The following is a 19,777-nucleotide window of genomic DNA, read 5'->3' on the forward strand; positions in this document are numbered from 1 at the left end:
GTGACAAAATAGCTGGGGCTAAATCACACGAATCATCATGAGCAAATGGTCTGCGTTGCCACGGCAACAGGGTAAACAGCCAATAGCCTGTGATTTCCTGGGAGTCATTAGCATGGAATAGGTTTGCAAGTCTCTGCGACCTTGTGACCCAGCTCTATAACTCATGTCACACACTGATGATGTCATTCATCAATGGGGTCCACCAGCGGCTCAGGCAAGGGGCTGCAGGTTGGCTGAGCGGCGGGGAAGGGGGCAGAGTGGGAAAAGCGGCGAGGGTCGAATTGAACGGCCGGGATAATGAGCGGGCTGTGGGGTTTGACGGCGGCAGTGAATAGGTGTCAGGAGAGTATGAATCTGATCTATAGCAAGCTGGATGTTGAATGAGTAGATAGGAGTCGGTGTAGGGACGAAAGGGGGGTGTAGTAAGTGTGGTCCAGCAGTAGATGTGGTTATTGTATATGGTGAAATGCCAAGCTGGGGCTCAGGGGGGTTTAAGGACCAAACACAGCAAATGATGGAGCCACCTCGACTTGTAATGTTCAGCAACCACAGGAGGCTATCAGAGAGCACAGAACACATCACACCCTGTAATTTAGCCATCACACACACACACACACACACACACACACACACACACACAGCTCAATCCTCAATGACTGGCAGAATGTGATCCACCTGTGTATGCGCCTGTGTTTATGTGTTTGTGGTGACATTTGGCTGTGCTTTTTCAGGTCAGATTGTAGGAGTTGGACAACATGTGTGCATCAGGAAAGTGCAGGCTTGTGCCATTAAGAGGCGTTAGCATAATTAACAGAGCTGTTTTCGATCCAGCATTGCCCGGACAACAAATTGAAGCTGCTCATTTCTGGCTCTAATTATTTATAGACTGGCTGTTTTACGTTTTGCGGTCAATTCTTTTTTTAAGGATATTGGCCTTGGTGTTTGCAGCTGAACATATTGAGCGGATCCTAAGCTAGTGCAGAGATTATCAATACCATCTTTGATCTTGCTCAGTGTTTGTGTTTCATCCATTAAATAACCATGTCATACTGTCTCCTGAGGGTAGGGAAGGACATTTTCTGGAAGGAACACATTAGAACAGATTTAGCACTTTGACTGTGTCTAATATTTATTCACTGATTCATCTCATGTTTACTCTTTTTCATATCAGATTTAGTTTGTGCTCATTGGATGATTTACTAACATAAATCTTTACGGAGGTAATTAACATTAAGAGGTTACTCAGAGGTCTAAATAGCCAGTTCTCCAATTTCACGGCTGCTGCAGCCCTGTAACCACGAGGCCCACCATGCTGGCTTATTTCTCACGTCTGTCCGTCCGTCCGTCCGTCCGTGTGTGTGTGTGTGTGTGTGTGTGTGTGTGTGTGTGTGTGTGTGTGTGTGTGTCGCCATTGCCACCACACACCATTTTTTTGTAGCTGAGATTTCAGAGCGTCAAGTGTGGGTGGCCTGCAGTCGCAGCCATAAAAAGTGTGTGTGTGTTTGTGTGTGTGTCTGGGAAGGGGGTCAGCATGTAAGGCGAGAGAGAGCTAAGAACAGATTAAGAGAGGATGAAGAAAGGTTGTATACAGAGATATTGTGTGTATGTTTGTTTGTTTGTATGTGTGTGTTTGCTTGCTTGTGTGTGTGTATGTGTGCCTGGCGGTGCATATGTGCAAGTGCATGCAAGTCTTGGGGTTGCAGCGGAGTGATCTAGTCTGACACAGGGAGGCAAGGAGAGGGGAATGAGCGAGGGCTGGGAGGGGTATGAGATGAACAAAATAGGATTTTATTTTAGTGTCGTGTCTATGTGGTCAGAGTAAATCTCCTTACTCAGGGGTTTTGTGTGCGAGGGGGGCTTTAACGTTCCCACTCTCCTTGATGAGACATCTTTCTTGTTTGTTCAAACCATTCATTACGTGGTGGCTGCTGGACGAGCTATGCCGCTGGTCGGCGTATTTATCACCGGGCTAAAGCGCGCTCTGGCTGACAGTATGCGATTGATGACCGGGTCTGGGCTCGAGAGGCTGAGGAAGCCTTAATACAATGTAAATGACCCACTCCCATTTCCAATCTAGGCTGCTCCTCTCCCCTACACCTCCATACCACATCATCTTTAGCTATGTCTCAATTTGTGTATATGTTTGTGCGGTGTGCGCACATAAAAAAAAGAGTAGGAGGGAATGTGTGTCCTGTTATATTTGCGAGTGTGTTCTGATTGTGACCGAGGTCATAGCTAATGTGAAAACGCCTAGGAAGCCCAGGAGGGTAAGGGGGAGGGAAAGAGAGGCTGTACTCTTATAACATGTTGTTGTCCAGAGCGGACACACACAAAAACACAAACACACACACACACACACACACACACACACACACACACACACACATACATGGAGATATAGATGTGTATATCTCTTGCACACGGTGCATTCTACTGAGCATGTTTACACACACACACACACACACACACACACACACACACAGTAACCAATAGAGATTGCTCTGTCTTCCCGAGCCAAGGAAATGTCAGCACCTGGCAATCAAAAAATGTATTCCTATGCAAGCATTATCATCTTTCCTTTGTTAATAATTTTAGCATATTAAAAGGGACTACGTACACAAGTACAAATCATAGTAATCCCTCTCTGCAGCCGGGACTCATTATTTGTCCAATCTCAGCCTTGTTTGTTATTAATTGAGCACATTCCTCAAACCATTTTTTTCCCCATCTCTCCTTTAATTAAAACAGACTACATTTAGACAGCCAGTACTACCTGAAATGAGAAATTGTCCTCTCTACTGATAGGAAACCTCACTTACATCAATTATTTCAGCAGTAAATTAGGAAATTGTTCTTGAGCAACTGTTATCATTTCAAGTTAAAGTTGAATTCAATTAACACGAACCAGGTATATATTACCAGCTTCATGAAATTTGTTTTCTCAATGAGTGTGGAGCTGGAAAAAAGGGTACAAGTCGTGAGGTTTAAGGTCTTTTCCTTGAAGGGGAAGAATGTGTGTTAATTGCTTGAAACCAACCGAAAACAGTGGAGGATTTAAGTGTCAGTTTTTAAAAGGAATGTGTGTGTGTTGTGATTTGCAAGTGTCATGTCTATGAATATTTGTTTGTGTGCATTTCTGTTTGCACAAGTGCGTGTGAATGTGCAACTCTGTGTGCATGCTTGCTCTCTGTCTGCAGTGGCTGAATGCAGCACATAGTCTCGTTTGTTTCGTTTGCGTGCGCCCCAACTCCTAATCTGGCCCTTAAAGACATCTGTCACCAGCGATCACTGTTGTTTTGTCATGCTTCATAGCAAGCCCAGGGGGAGCAAGGCAGCCCAGGGTCTGCCATTTATATCAGCCCATGTTCTTGAGATTGGACCTGACACAAATAGTATCATCGCAGCCGTGGTCGCAGAATTACATTTTCAGGTAGAAATCTTGGCGAGGCTGTGGAGGAGATTTCACAGCTCTCTGTTCTTTTAGCATTAGTCTGTATTCAGCTGCTCTCCATGAAAGAGCCACCACCAGGATAAATGTCAGACATTCAAGGAAAGATAAATGTATTCACTGCAAATATGCACCCACTCATTCTGATGCTTGGTGTTATAAAAGGATGCTCAGACACCACAGTACAGTATCTTCGTTCAGGCTTTCTTGAAAGTCTTGTTCGTCAGCATGTTTGTGTACTTGTGAATGTGTGTACACACTATATTCGGTGTGTGTACACACACACTATATGTTGTTTGTGTGTGGGCGGAGTGGGGATAGGGAAGGGGGTTATCACAGTTGACAGTTTTGTCAAACTTGTTCGGCCAGCTCTGACAGGTTTAACACTGAATTGTGTAAGTGTGTGGTTTGAAGATGTGTGGGTGGACCTGTGCGAGCTGTGAATGTCTATACAGCGCAAGGGAGGGGCAGGGTTAGGTGGAGGTCACGAGAAGGTGCAGTCTTGGGTTACACAATACAACAAACAAGGGAACATATTGAATACATACAGTAATAAGCAACAGCCAGGAACTTGACTCAGAGCATGTGTTCCCATTATGAGTGCTTACATACATGGATATTTATGTTAATCTGTATGTCAAAGAGGCTCATTTGTGTGCGTTTCTCTCTCTCTCTTTTGCTCCTTACAGCACCCATACCCTTCTGAAGAGCAGAAGAAGCAGCTAGCCCAAGACACAGGCCTCACCATCTTACAAGTAAACAACTGGTGAGTCAAGATTTCCGCTCGCCCTATCTCCACCACCAGCATCGCTCTGCTTTTCATTTTCAAAAGCCTTCGCCTCCCTCTCCCCGGCAAGTGTGAAAACCGTTTATGTACAGATCCCCCTGTCGCATATTGACACACACGAAGGTGCACACGTTGATGAACACACAGACAACCTTTGTAACATTATTACATGTAAGCTACCAGGATGTTCCGGTGTTATCGGCGAAGTGTTCTGCGGCTAAGTCAGTGGTCTTTGTGGATTGATGCACATGTATTCAGTGGGATATATTTAAGGGAGAAAGGCAGAGATCATAAGCTACCCCAACAGCCCCCACACCTACCCCACCCCTTCATCCAAAAAACATACCTAGCACTGCCACTGGTGCCCCCACAAAAGGCAAAACTGCCTTCCACCCCCTCCCCATTTTACACAAGCTATATGGTGGATTAAGGTTTTGGTGGCCTGGCCAGCAGGCCCTTTGTAGATGGCTTAGCACATAACTGGGGGTGGTGGATTAAATAAAATGATCACAGAAGCAAAGAAATGATACAGGAATTACTTATCAAAATACTAGCCCAGGTTTTATCTGCAGCTTAATTTTGTTCAGTACATTCTCAGGGTGATGTTCAGATTAATTGAACTGACAGCTTCTTTTCAAATTTCCGGGAAGGTATTTGCACGGATTTCAGGTCTTACACAAACTTAATTATATGGAACCCCATTTTATCATTCTAATTCCATGTAGCGGGGGTTCTATTTACAAATGACAAGTCTGTGCCTTTTATTCACAGCTTTCCTTAATATATTTATCAAAGCGGGTTCATTTACAAAGTGCTCTATCTGTTGGGTACAGGCAGGCCGACATTAACGAAGCTTTTAGGTTTATCAGACTCGCAGCCTGACAAGCCACCCGAGGGTCAATTGATTTTTTGGTTCTGTGATACATTTTCTCATTTTTCTTGGATCACAATGAGAAACATGCCTAGAGAATTAGCCTGGTTTGGGTTTGTCGGCCTTATCTATCAGCCCCCTCCCTCGTCCTCCCCCTCCATCCTGACATTCTCTCTCTCTCTCTCTCTCTCTCTCTCTCCCTCTCACTCTCTCTCTCTCTCTCTCACCATTTTCTTTATTCCCTTCTAGCCAAGGGAAGTCAAGCTACTTAAATTGGCCACAGGAACCGCTGTTATCAGACTTTAATGCACCCTACAGTGTGGATAGCATTTCAATTACACCAGTAACCAAAGATTAGCCCCCGCTTGCATGTTTCATGCCTCGTGCCACCGTTTCAGGACGCCATGCACCTTACCTACAGGAGCAGAAAATTGAGTTGCCTTGCCTGTGTCATGGTGATTAATGCAGAAATAGTCTGCAAACCTGCGAGGAGAGAGAGCGAGCGAGAGAAATAGACAGAGACAGACAGAGATAGATATAGGAAGAGTCCCTGGCTTCTCAGAGCCTTCTCGTGAAATCCAAACCTGGCACTAAAATGCCTCCGATCCATTTATAAAGAGGTCTGAAAGAATCTTGTGCTGGCTAACGTCTTCATGAACCCTGTTTCCACACGCACATACACATAGGTGGTCATGGAGCTGTGTATTAATGTTACACTAGCCATGTTAACAAAAACACACCAGGAATCAATTTTCACAAATAAAGTCATTAAAGAGGCTTAGACTCTGCTGGTCTATCTCTGGTACATTCTGGGTGTTGTCATCTCGCCTGACGGATGATGCCACGTTATTGGCTATTTTATAGTGAGGGAAAGATGAGAGAGGGGGATAAGAGAGAAGATGCTGACGTTTTTTTCCCCCTCAAAGTGCTTAACCAGGCAGGACAGTGAGTTAGTTACAGTTGAATATTGCTTTGTTTGGCTTGTGAACTTGCTTTTTCCTCTTTGGTTTCTGGTGGCTGCCGAGATGGTCCACCTAAGATATGACAGAACTCTGCCATATGAAATTCCTGTTTAAAAAGAAGAAAAAAAAGCTCTTCAAATTCCTGGCTGGCCTTTTGCATTGTTCTGTAGTTCCCTTTGATGCATGGCCGCTGCCACGTTACTGGCCAAAGAGAGACAGAGAGAGAGAGAGACAGAGGGAGATAGAGGGAGGGATAGACAGAAGCAAAGGATGAGTGGGGGAAAAGGGAGGGGATGGCCGCCGTCTTCGGTTTCCAGAGCTCTCCCTCGGGGAAAGGATGTGCTGAATCAGGGCTTTGTCCGCCGGCACAATCGCAGCCCAGCGAGGGCACAAGGGTGCTCTGTGTGATAGTCAATAGACAGTACATCTCGCTCTCTCCGCACTTGCCCCATCAAACCCTCCCGAATCAAACTCTCCAAATGACACCTCCCTATACGTTTACCTGCAGCTCACCTGTACACACAACAAACTAAACTCATTGTAGACCACTTCCAGCTGGTTTGAAACGTTTGGCTCGGTAATACAGAAGACACTCCACCTGCTTCTGTATCTAGTCTACTGTATATCATTAGCCGGGAGCTCACCTGTTTGTAGCCCACACCCCATTAGCTGTCTGATGTTAATAAGGAACAAAGGAAAAGGTTAAAGTCCAAAATCTCACTGCACTGGTGTTGAGAAGATGAGGAGGCGTACTTGATTATCCAGTTAATAGTATAGTCCGTGTGTAAGTGTGTGTGTATGTGCACCTTTACACATTATTACTAATGGGACACTCTGCTCTCTCAGTATGTTCGGAGATGTGTGTACAGTGTGTCAGGACACCATTAGTTGAGCATTAGGTAGTGTGTTTACTCTGGCCACATTTGAGACATCTGGCGTCATGCTAACGGAATCGGGGAGTGGAGAGTCTGACATGTAATTGCATTTGTTTAAGATTGCGAGAAAAGGTGAGGGCCGTGTCACCCACGGCATTCTGGGATAGCGAAGTAGGTGAAACGGCAGACTTAGGTGTCTATACGCTGGAGAAGCGTTCACAGTTTACAGTATCTAGCGGTATATTTGCTTGCCTCAGCAGCTCCTGGTGTCCTGCTATCAGTCTGGGCTAAATGGGGCCTGACCGAATGCTTTCATGTCTCAGCGTCAGACCCAGCACGATGCACCCTCACTCACTGCCATAAAACACACACACACACACACACACACACACACACACACACCCCAACTATCCTGCCATTATTTACCACTGCAGCAATGCACACACATACACACACATGCACGCAGGGTTATTACATGGGCCTGAGAGATGACGCCGATGACAGATGACTGAGAGAAACAGAATCTAAAAAAGGAAGGAAATCGTCCCCTCATTAATCCCTCATCTCACAGGCAGCCAGTTGGTCATTTCCACGGCAGAGAGAGAGAGAGAGAGAGAGAGAGAGAGAGAGAGAGAACAGAGAAGCAGAGCGAGTCAGAGAGTGAATATGTCAGTTCTTGGCATCTATGATGACTGACTGCTGTGCCACTGGAGCACTAATAACAATAAAGAGGGCACTAAGCCACACTCTATTTTTACTTCTCTGCCTCCTCTCTACAGCCCAGGGGGGAATACATGGATAGACACACACACACACACACACACACACACACACACACACACACACACACAGGGGAGAGGCTCTAATTAGCGGCAGAAAGGAATACAATGAGTGAGTTATTAAGACACAGGGGCGGATCGCAGCCAACCTTTGCCCCCTGTCGGAGCACAGGTCACATGATAAGGGAAGGATATCCGCCAGACGACGGCGCCAAGCCGCCTGTGCCCACTGAGGAGATGAAATAGGCTCAATCTCTCTGGCCATTCAGGGCAGGGCATGGTGCACTGATTGTTTTTTTTGTTTTTTTTCCTCAAGAATCTGTCCTCACCAGGAGGACAATCTCCACATTTAGCAACAGCCATCATATCACTCAATGTGCATTTACTGTACGTTTACATTAATATTATATAGTATATATATTTAATTCCATTGGTTTGTGCAACTGTAGAATAAGCTCATAAGACTAGACTACTAAAACTGCAGTATATACACATCTGTGTCCAATAAATGGCCGTATAAGACAGGTGTGCAGGTGAAATATATCAAATAAGAGTTGAAAATAAAGGGCGAAAGGATACTACAGCTAAAAAAGACATACTTTTGAAAAGTCATTACACTCATATGTCTTTACAGGCCTCATCTACGTAGAATCCAGATTCTCCTCCTCCTCTGTAGTACAGCATGCAGAAAAACTGAGTTTAGCTAACTCTAAACTGACTGCTCTGTAGCTCTCTTTAAGCATGATACCTATTCAGATCCTCAGTTTCCCCTCTCTCTGCCTTTCATGGATCCTCCCAGACTTCTCAAAGTTTGAATCACCCAACAGAGGTACATAGAAGCTGTACTGCAGGTTCACATGCAAAGTGTTACTAACAAGCAACATTTGTTTGTAGTATCTGAGAACAAGAAAGTGAAAAACCAAAGCCAAATTTGTTCCTCCACTTAGCTAAGCATTTCCACCCCCCATTCCTCAGTCCAATGAGACACTTAGAAAAACTGGCTTTTATGATTCTCTATGATTTTTTTATGATCCATGGTTTGGCGGGCAAGGCCATTATGAAATGCAAAATAATAACTAATATTTTCCAAATGTAATATTAAGCTATGAAACTGGTCCAGCCGGCTCTTTTTTCCACATTCTTTATAAGTATTTAAGTCTTATGAATCTCACACAGAGGCTTTTGAGGTGCCTTTTCCCTCTCTTCACTCCTCCCTACATCACTGCCTATTTCTTACTTTCGGTCCCTTCGTTTCTGCCTCATTGGTGGGCTAGTTGACTGAAGTTGCTGGTTATCTGTCTAACTTTGACCCAGATGGAAATGTCAGGCCTTTTTTTGGCTGCAACCAGGGACTCCCGGCAGTGGCCATCATATGCCCCTGGCTTTCTAAATATACAGTTGGAGTGTGGAGAGGTTGCGGCTGGTGTGTCAGTGTGCGAGAATGAGTGTATGTGTGAGTCTGACTGAGAGAGAGAGAGACTATCAGGGCACTGCCAACACAGGCATCATGATCCCTCTCATTTAGGGACCGCTAATTGGCAGTTAATTAGCAGAATTGACTCTGTTGTCAGATCCCAAGTGCCAGCCCCCCCACATACACCCCCTAACCGCTAAGTTCATTTGATCTGGCTGCTTTCTTGATGCTGTAATAATAATCCCATTTTATCTGTTTTGGATAGAGAAACACATTTGGAAAAACATATTTTCATTATTGGCAGAGTAAAATAGAACAGGCTCCCTGTTGGAGGAGTTTTCATTTAGTTTTTTTTTTTTCATTTTGTTCCACAGTTGTTACAGATCCAAATATCTGTTTGCGGTGCAATCTAGACACATGCCATACTTACAGGATAAGCCATGGTAGTCTTGAACAGCTGATGCTAATGTGCGCCACTGTGTTAATGTGTGCGCTCACAGTGTATGTGCTGTGTGCGAGTACATGAGCACATGCCACTGTTGAAACGCTCAACAGGGCCCACTAGCACTTTATCAGGCACTGGGGGCACATTGGGTCATGCATGGCATGGACACCCACCGTGGCCATTGAGCAACCCAGTGCCCACCTCAGTGTAAGTCTAGGGTTATGAAAAACAGATGGCGCTATAAGAAAAAAATTGGCACTGTTGGGCGATCATGCACAAAAATGAATGCTTTTTTACTTGTTTTCCCATTACAAGCTCAAGACTCTCCAAGGCTGTGGAATTCTCCCAGCAAAGACGGCATGCAAGGAGAACGAAGCCAGACGAGGCGAGATAGAGAGGCAAAGAGCTGAAAGAGGCATTACAGAGAAAGCATGAGAGAGATGGAGCGAGGTCTTTGTACTTCACTGCTCCTTTTGGCTCTTTTATTCCTCAACGGCTTGGTTTTATTGGTGGGTCGTTTAATAACAAGGGCTCTGCGTTTGAAATGAAGTCGAGCTGCGTTTGCGTGGGCGAGCCTCCTTTTTTTATTTTAAAATGGTAATTTCTGTACTTGGGGTGAGAACTGGAGAGAGATCGAGAGAGAAAGAGAATACACTAGAGAGAGAGAGAGAGAGAGACTTGGAGGGAGAACAAGAAGGGTGAGAATGTGGGAGAGGGATAATTCAAGGAGGAAAGTAGGTTAATTTATTTCATTTGCAGGAAGAGAAGGAACTTAAAAAAAAAAAAAATGGTTGGTGATAGTGAGAAAGAAAGTGTAGGATGCTGTTTTCATGAACAAGCAGCTTAATGCACACGGGCAGCCACAGTAAGCCTGCCAGAATCTCCCTGTGCCTGAGGCCATCTGTGAGCAGAATAGCAATTTTATTACTTTGTCATTAAACCAATTTCACAGCAGTATTGTTTGTTAATGAGCAGCCGCAAACGAGCGAAGATGTCACGTAGTAGAATAGCAGCAAGATTTGTGACCCCAGTTCTCCTCTGTCTTCGTTCTGCCAACCTGTACCTCATTCTTATTCCTCTGCTCTTTGTGCCGTCTTCTTTCTTAACATCCTTACTGTCATCCTTACTCTCTCCCTGCCATCCTTCCATTTTGCTCATCCCTCCCTTTCTCTCCCCCTGTTATAGGGGTCCCTGGCCCATAAAAGGGGAAACTGCTGAAAGATAAAATACAAAGTCTATACAGTCAAGTCTCTGTTTATGAGCTTCCATTTGCCTTTAGAGCTCATTGGGACGAATGGTTTCTCCATGGGCTTTCAGGGCGTGCAGCTGGAAAGCCTGGGATATTGGCTTGTTATTTAGCTCTAAAGCCTGACATGGGTGCCAATGACAAGTGCCAACAGAGGGACTAGGCGTCTGAATAGGTGCATAAGTCCTTTGGATTGTATGGTAGATGATGTCATGCATTTGTTTGTGATTTTTCAAAGTTGTTTAGAGTACCAGGTTCGGTCACTGCTTTAAAAAAATGGATTTGATTTGTGTTGGAGTGGTGCATTTAAAGAAGATCTAAGTTCAGGTCAGTCTGGTAGTGTTTTCTCAAAGAAAGCCATGCGCTTCAGCTGCTATGGTGCTATATATGTCTTTATGGCTACTCACTCTGTTTATGTTTTTACTCAGGAGGTCAGTTGGCACAGATTGTTGGTCTTTTTGTGGCGCGAGAGAGAGAGAGAGAGAGAGAGAGAGAGAGAGAGGGAGGGAGAGAGGGAGGGGAGGTAGGGAGGGAGAGAGAGAGAGAGAGAGATTTAAACCAAGGTCCCAGAGGATCAGACAACCTGACAGAGTAGATTTGGAATAATTAGTTTTATCTGCTAAAGGAGATAGCCAGAGGAGCTGTGTGTTAGCCACAGGGTGCTGCTATGTGTATCTAATGTAGTGATGTGTTTAGGGTTGCTGAACGTTGTGTGTGTGTGTGTGTGTGTGTGTGTGTGTGTGTGTGTGTGTGTGTGTGTGTGTGTGTGTGTGTGTGTGTGTGTGTGTGTGTGTGTTTGGAGGGAGGGGTGAGGGTGTGGGGGACTAAAAAGGATAAAGGTGACCAGGTGTAACAGAATGGCCTTGAGGGTGTGTGTGTGTGTGTGTGTGTGTGGGTGTGTGTGTGTTTTGGAGTCAGAGAGGACAGGAGCTCCTTCTTTGGCTGAACTCCTTAAACTCTGTGAACCTCTACAAGGTATTTTCTCTCTGTCCAGGCATGCTCGTTCTCTCACTCTTTCTCTTTCTCTCTTTACCTCCCTCTTTCACACTTTGCATTCCCTCTATCCCTATGTTTGGATATACAGTAACAGCATGTAAATAAGCTTCTATCTTTGCTCTGTTTGTGTGGTGTTGCATTAAAAAGAACCTCCACTGACCTACATCCCCTCCTTTAAGACACAATGAGAGTGAGTGTTTTTGGAAATGAAAGGGGGAAATGGTTGTAATGACATCCTTAACAATGCTCCAATGTATTATTCTTACCTGTTGTGTGTGTGTGTGTGTGTGTGTGTGTGTGTGTGTGTGTGTGTGTGTGTGTGTGTGTGTGTGTGTGTGTGTGTGTGTGTGTGTGTGCATGTTTTTTTTTTCTGAAGCTGTGATTCATGGCCCGGTGCCCTATGTGGCTTTGAGTTACAGGCCAATAAGCCCATCATGGAAGACCCTATAAATCAATATAGCCCTTTGTGTAAGCCATGCTCTACCCCAGTTCAGGCCTGTTATGGATGAGATATCAGTGGAGTCAGTGCCAAGCAGAAAAGGGGAGGGAAAGGCGAGAAGGGAGGGAGTCACAGGGCCTCTCCACAAAAACAATCCAATCTTAATTGGACCGTGGCCCAAAATCTTGAAGATGTCAAATCCAGTAATTAGCAATTTGGGAGAGGTGAGAAATAAACGGTGCATCTTGCCGCCACGTTCGCTCCATGCACTCACAAACACACATGTGCTTTCATGAAGTTATCAGAGGTTGCTGGAGGAATTAGCCACTATTAGCCAACACTATTACATGCATAACAAGATTCAGAGATACGGAGGAAGAGCTGGATGAAGGAAAAGGGGAGAACAATGAGCAGTACATTACTTTAATCTAGGGTTTCTATCTTCCCAGCCTTATGAATATTTATTCCTCCCATTATCGACGATGATGTTTCAATTGGGAGACTCTGTGAGCATGTGTAGCGAGGAGGGAGGGCGGCAGAAATATCTTTTCCCCCTAGTTGGGGCGGGGGGCGTCTGCCTGAAGCCCCCCTCAAGACATATCTGCTTTATCATTTTCTCGTTATACTAAGATTTTCTGCAGCTTTCTCACAAGTACAACGTGAAGAAAGCAAGTCTCTAAAATGATCTATCTGCCATGTGTTGGAAAGTTACACTTTTTATGAAAACTTAGGGATATTTTAATCTTAACCTACAAAATAAAAACATTTTTGAGAATGGGTTCATCTGTATGAGGAAGAATCACTCATGATAGTTCACAGAGGCTTACATTCAAGGGCCATATTCTGCAGTCTAGGCTGAATTGAATGTCTTGAATTCAATGGCTTTTGTGAGACACCAAGATTGTTGTATTTGTTTCTGGCTGTCATATATGAAGGAGGCCAGTCAAGCGCTGATCTAAGCGGCAGAGGGCTTGCTTTAGGCCACCAGGCACATCAGAGTCCCTGTGGTCGGCTCCACAGTGTCAGTGCTGCTTCTGCCAGCAGTCCCCTCCACAAACAACAGCTATTTATATCACTTGCCTGCTGCTGGGCTTTTTAGCCTTAAACTCTTCTCCTGACCATGCCTGCACATGTGTGTTTGTGTGCTTATGTGTGTCAAAGTGGCTATGTGCAATTGAAACTGAAGATGAATTAATTATTCAATAAGGAAGTCAGAGGCAAGCTGACAACATTTGACCGATGACTCTCCTGGTCACTAATATGTGCAAACACACTTCCTCAGACACATGATGAAAACATGCTTGGTGAAAACAGTCACTCATACGCCAGAGACACAATGAAGAGAAGATGGTGACATCATCACACACTGAATCCTGTACTCCCCCAGTAGTCTGGCTCTTAAAGAAGAATCTCAGCAGTCTATCCACTAGGATTAGGTGTCACTTTTTAATTGGTCAAACTGCTGTGCCCTAAATTCGTGGTTAATAGTACAGCAGTGAGAGGTGAAAGAAGTGTTTGGCAGAAGGAGAGAGAGCATGTGCATGTGTATATATGTTTAGGGGCGGGGTGGTAAAAGGGAGGCACCCTCCCATTGGCTCTGCTTTCAGACTTCTGCTAATGCATTTGCGATTCAGGAGCGTAAGTTCATGTCTGCAAGTGTGTGTGTGTGTGTGTGTGTGTGTGTGTGTGTGTGTGTGTACATGCATGCTCACAAGTGTACCCAATCATGTTGCGTAAGGACGTAACTGTCGAAGCCCCTCTTGGCAGGCCCCCACTTCTTCTTCTCTTTGAGCTGAACCCATTATAGTCTTATAAAGGAGGGGGAAGAAGAGACGTTTGATATGAAGCAAAGGAAATAGATTGGCCTTATTTCCTGCTTGGCTGCTGCAGCGCAGACACTTGTGTTGCCTAGACGATGCAGGCAATTGACACTCAATTTTGTTTGAAATATCACGCCTCTATCATGCCATTATCAACTTCCCCTGGTAATCCACAAAGCCGCCCTGTTTGATATCTGACAATAAGGGGGAGTCACAGAGTCGCAGTATCTCTCACCCGATTACCAGGCAGAGAGGGGAAAAAGGGTCGAGAATGAAAGGGAGCAGAAGACGACAGAGCAAGAGACAAAGAGAGGGTGAAAGAAATAGAGATGGAAAGATAGTGCATGAGGGAGGCAGAGAGGCTAAAAAAAAAGTCACACATTTGTATGGTAGCAGCGAGAATTGGATGGAAACGGAGATTATACCTGCCCGCCCCACAGAGACATACAAAGAAGCCCAACAGGCCTGGCATTGTGGGGAAAAAGTGAAATCTGTGCAATAGGGGTGGCACTCTTCATAACTGAGAAAATGGGGCGATCTTGTAAGCACACCCTCTCATCTCAGGAGGGCTGATGGGTAGGACGGGGTAATGATGCTGGATTCATTCTTTCTTTCTATTCTCCCCCCTCTCCTCTGTGTGTGTGTGTGTGCGTGTGTGTGTGTGCACCAGCCTGCCAGCATTCTATTTCTCGCTGGCCCTGCATGAAAGCAGGAAGCCCTCACCCACCCAAAAGGTGAGAAGCTGACTTATGATGAATGAGCACCACCTTCCAGCGTTGACGACCTCTGTCATGCGCTATGTGCTGGAACCTTTAACGGGGGCGCTAATATTGACATATGTTGAATGTTTTCAGATGCTCTTCAAACAATGCAAAACACAGCTGTTGGTCCCTCAGCTCCTGGGCAGGCGGAGAATACCTTTTGTGCACCTATGCACGTTATTAAGGTGTTGTCTTAAGGGAGGGAGCCCAAGAGTAAGAGAAGAGGGGCCATGCTAACAAGGGAGATGTGGATCAACTATTTTCTTAATCCCCCCTGTCTGGTGGTGATATTCAAAAAAATAACAGTGTTAGTAAAAACATTCCAGGGCAGAGGTGCCAGCCTCTGCGGAAAGGGAGGTTAATGACGGGAAATATTAGGGGACTGTCTGGGAGAGAGAGAAAGAAGAGATGATTCCACTCTCCCTCCTGACTTCAGAAAACTGGTAGAGCTAGGGCAGGTTAGCCACGTTGGGTTGCTACAATAAGGTCTCTTTCATACAGGTGTGTTGACGCCTGGGGCGGACTTGGCCTCGGTCCATTCCATTCATCCTGGCTGATTTGAACAATAACTATCATATCTCTTAAAAGAGAAGGGAGGGAGAGAAGAGAAGAAGGAGATGCCTGAGAGCTGTGTCGGGGCCAAGAAAAACCCCGCTGCCGTTGTCAGAGCTTGTTGATGTTGTAGGGAGGAAAAAACGGGCACGTTTTTTTTAATACCGCCCCACCCCCCTCTCCCTCCATAACCCCCACATTTTTTCCTCTTCTCCTTTCTCTCCCTCTACTTCGGCACTGGATTCAGTGTTTTTGTGCCGTAGGACAGAGTGTGGTGAGGAGACAGAGGAACAAAGTGCTGCTGTGTGGAGCAGCAGCTGCTGCTTGCCGGATCAAAGGGGCAACAAGCGTGGTCTTCCTGGCCCAACGCTGCTCTGGAGGTGTTTGACGGACAGTCAGCAGCTGGGGCCGCACAGCCCGCCATGTAGGGGTCAGGCTGCTGGACTGCTAGGCCCAGGGGTGACATGCCCTCACTGGACAGGGGGAAGAGGGGAAGGAGGTGTTAGATGGGAGGGTAAATAGAGGGAGAGATGTCTATGTTTGTATCCTTTGTTGTTTGTCTTGCGGTTTTAGTGTCAAGAGTCACTTCTGGGATTATTACTGTATATTTCTAGCATACAAATTTGATATAGATAATTACTTTTGCGTGATGAGCCAGTGAGTTCTCGCTCATTCATCATAATGCATGAGCGCTAGTTGAAGCCTGATTTTAAGGGTAAAACCATCACTAGGACAGCATTGCACTCCACGCACAGAAAATCAGAGCGAGAAAAGAGAGACAGACAGGGAGCGAGCATGCCGCAGTGCTATTGATTTATTTTAATTAGCTGCTCGTTAAATCGTGTCAGTTTGCAACACAAATATATAATTCTTTGTCTGATTTTCCACTTGAGTCTTAATGACTCGTACTCCCCGGGTTTCAGAGAGGAATGACTTCTGCAGCTCGACTGATGGAGCAATGCAAATGTTACTCATATTGGACTGAGGCGGGGGGATGCCACAAAAGGGCAATGAGTGGAGTAATAAAAAGGGAAAGAAAAACAGGTCAGTGAAAGTCCATGGAGGAGAGGTGAAACAGTCCCCCTTTGAGAGGCAGACAAAAGAGTGTGGAGGGGGGGACACAGTGAATGAGAGAGAGAGAGAGAGACAGAGGTAAAACTATGTAAACACAGTGGCTGCCCTAAAAGTGGGCCCTCTCTGACGTTCCTAAAAAATTATCCTGCCTCGCTTCGCTTCACATCTGCACTAAATCAAACACGGGGGTGAGGTAATGTTCGCCCAGCTTATGTCTCTTGACTCCTGTTTTAACTTAAAAAAGAAGGGAAGAAGGGATAAAAAAAAGGGAAGCTCTGTCTCTGATAGGATGAGCTTGAGGAAGCTTCCCCGTTCCTGCCCTATCTCTTTGTCCTTTATCTCCATCCCGGAGGAGGGGAGCCTGTGAAAAGCTCCTTTGTAATAGTTTATGATAAATCCATAGATACTGTAGGTCCAGTCTGGTGGCGAGCTATGTGTAAACTGTTGGGGGCTGCTAGGAGCATGTGAGCTGATTCAATCAGTGTTGTTGACACTACAGTAGATCAGTGTTGGAGGTTCAGTAGCCCCAGACTGCCCCACTGTCTGACTGGACCATAATTAGTGTTTGCTTATACTAAACACACCCTCCTCATGGGGTTAATTTGCATGCACTTCCTGGTCAGAGGACACTGAGTGTTTCGCTCCTTTCTGTCCGTCTTTCTTTTTTTCTTTTTTTTTCTGGGGGGCGGGGTGTGGAGAGGATCAAACTGAAGCCTTCCTCCTTTGATTCCAGTGAGTTGTGACTCAATCGCTGGGGGTTTGGAATCTTTATTTCTGTCTGAAGCAGAAGTATGGAAGCAATGAGCTCTAATAGGAACCAGAGGACAGTCATGTTTGCAAGCAGTGATCAGGGATTTAGTTCAGCACGTTCTTGTTCAGATTGTGTTGCATCTAGTCTTCCTGCAAAGACAGACAGGGGGCCCAGGAATTTGACTGACAAACGGAAACTTACCTCCATGTCCCTGGCATATGAGCTCTCAAAATGGGCATGAGTAGGTCAGCCGTGAAGGCAATAAACTGTCAACGATTTCTGCGTCACAATTTAAAAGCTGCCTCCTCTCTTCGCACGCTCGACGGGGCTACATTTGGAGCAGTCCGGGACTTATTTCTTTGGAGAAGACATGTTTAGTATTTCCCTGTTCCTCTCTCCTGTCTCACTCTGGCTCGTGCTCGGTTTCTTTCTTTCATCACAAACTCGTCAAACGGGTGACCCTACTCCTGATTGGCCGGGTTCCCTTCTGATCTCCTACAGCAATTGGCCAGCCAAGCAGCAAGTCTCTCTCTCTCTCTCTCTCTCTCTCTCTCTCTCTCTCTCTCTCTCTCTCTCTCTCTCTCTCTCTCTCTCTCTCTCTCTCTCTCTCTCTCTCTCTCTCTCTCTCTCTCTCTCTCTCTCTCTCTTGGCTGTGCTCCAGGGTAGGGTGGTTTGGCATGACAATTTCTCAGGGAAGGAATGCTGACAACAGGAGCCAGTTACCAGGTGTGGCTGCAAGTCAGTTAACCAGAAACAAGACCTTTCTGACAGCTTGAGATGGGGAAGCAAAAAAAAGAAATACAAGCCCTGAGTCAGACAGACTGGTTTGCTGTGATTTCATCTTCAAATTTCCAGTAACCTCTCACAATATTGGTCAACTTTCCTTTATGATGACGAGGCAGTTGGTTTGTTGCATTGAAGGATCATAAAGTTGAAGGACTTTACTTCATAAAATAGAGGCACATGGTATGTTTTAGGATTATGTAAGTTCCCTATTGAGTCTTTTCCCCTGTCTCTGACCACTCCTACCCTCAACCCCTTGCACTCACACACACACTGGGTATAGCATAACATTGTATGCTAGCCAGGGTTTTTAACACCTAAGCAGACACTGTCTGAAGCTCCCACCCCCCTGTGCGTGTGAGCAGATATTAGTAACCAAGGATGCCGTGTTGATCCAGCCTAGCGGAGACCGCGTGTCAAGTGGACTCCTGCTGCCCTGGCTCCATCATTCATATCTGCCACAATACTCAGAGCGCTAGTAAACTTAGCACTCTCCATCGTCATGGAGCAGAGTTCTCTGTCTTCCAGCGGACATATTTGTATCTGCAATACACACGTGTTTATTAAGACGTGTCGCTAACGCCATGTCAGCGGGAAGTGCTGCCGTAGGCCAATTGGCAGTAGCGTGTGAAGAATGCGCCGATGCGCACATACGCACGTTGACTGACGCGTGCATACGTATTCACATGCACGCTCCAGCACGTTATTAGCACTGCAAGACTAGTTTTTTGATATGCAACTTGAAAATGTGTTTACGGTTTATTGGCTTGAAGAGAGCAGTTGCCCACATTAAACAGCAGGGGACCGTTGGCCCCACCAGCCCTCTTTCTCCTGGGGTAATGTACACATTCTGAGCTGTATCCCAAGGAATGACCTGCACACGACCCCCTAACCTTGCCTTTAATTATTTGTTTGAAGACAGCATGGAGTTCCCATGCTGAGAGGTACTCTGTGTACTGTGTGTGTGTGTGTGTGTGTGTGTGTGTGTGTGTGTGTGTGTGTGTGTGTGTGTGTGTGTGTGTGTGTGTGTGTGTGTTTCTGTGCTCTAACATTGAGCAGAGGCAGGCCATAATAAGCTAGACCACCAGATGTAGATAATAAAACATGGGCTTTGGGTTGGAGGTTTTTAGCTGGTGTCCCCTGTGAGCCTCCTGTGTTCTGGTTGGCCTACAGACACACTGGCGGTGGTTGTGGTCATGTCCACGGTGTCGATGTGTAGATTTACAGCGTGCATGTATGTTTTAGTGAGTGGTTGGGAATTCGGAGTCCCTGTGGTCAACCTCTGTGTCTCTCACAGGGCCTTGGGTCTGTCCATCTATCCGTCCATCCCAGTTTGACTGGCCTTCATCTCCGGAGGATTCCTGGTTGTGTTGTTCTAAGCACACACCATTAGCAGCTCACGGGTCGAGGGAAAACAGTGTTATCAGGCCCGGCTCTGATAATCTCAATTGGCTTTACTCAGACTGATAAAAGGTGCTCTAAGGCCACGAGAGGGGCCCTCGATCACCCCCCACACCCTCCAGTGCACCACATTGCCTCCTGGTTACTGTGGCAACTTGTTTGGCGTACAAAAACAGAGCCTTTGTGCGAGGGGGAGTGTGTGATATGGTGGTGGTTGGCCAATAGGGAATGTTGACAAAAAGCAGGTCCATCTCAGAAGCAGCTTGGAGGGAAAATATTTGAATATCTATGTTTGTGCACACAGCAATGAGCTGTTTTCAGACTCAAACATTACCATTTCAATGAGAGCAAATACTCTGATAGCTAAACATTT

The 19,777-nt window shown here is 45.8% G+C and overlaps 1 protein-coding gene across 3 annotated transcripts in view; it reads left to right on the forward strand.

Moving 5' to 3' along the window:
- Positions 1-19,777, forward strand: part of meis2a (Meis homeobox 2a) — an 80,713-nt gene that overhangs the window by 51,058 nt on the left and 9,878 nt on the right. For all 3 annotated transcript variants that reach the window (XM_028566088.1, XM_028566090.1, XM_028566089.1), the window contains exon 9: positions 4,138-4,214. In XM_028566088.1, coding sequence (XP_028421889.1) covers positions 4,138-4,214 — 77 coding nt within the window. The remainder of the gene's footprint in view (positions 1-4,137; positions 4,215-19,777) is intronic.

This window comes from Perca flavescens, chromosome 20 (genome assembly GCF_004354835.1).
Source record: "Perca flavescens isolate YP-PL-M2 chromosome 20, PFLA_1.0, whole genome shotgun sequence".
In the NCBI taxonomy this organism is placed as follows: Eukaryota; Metazoa; Chordata; class Actinopteri; order Perciformes; family Percidae; genus Perca; species Perca flavescens.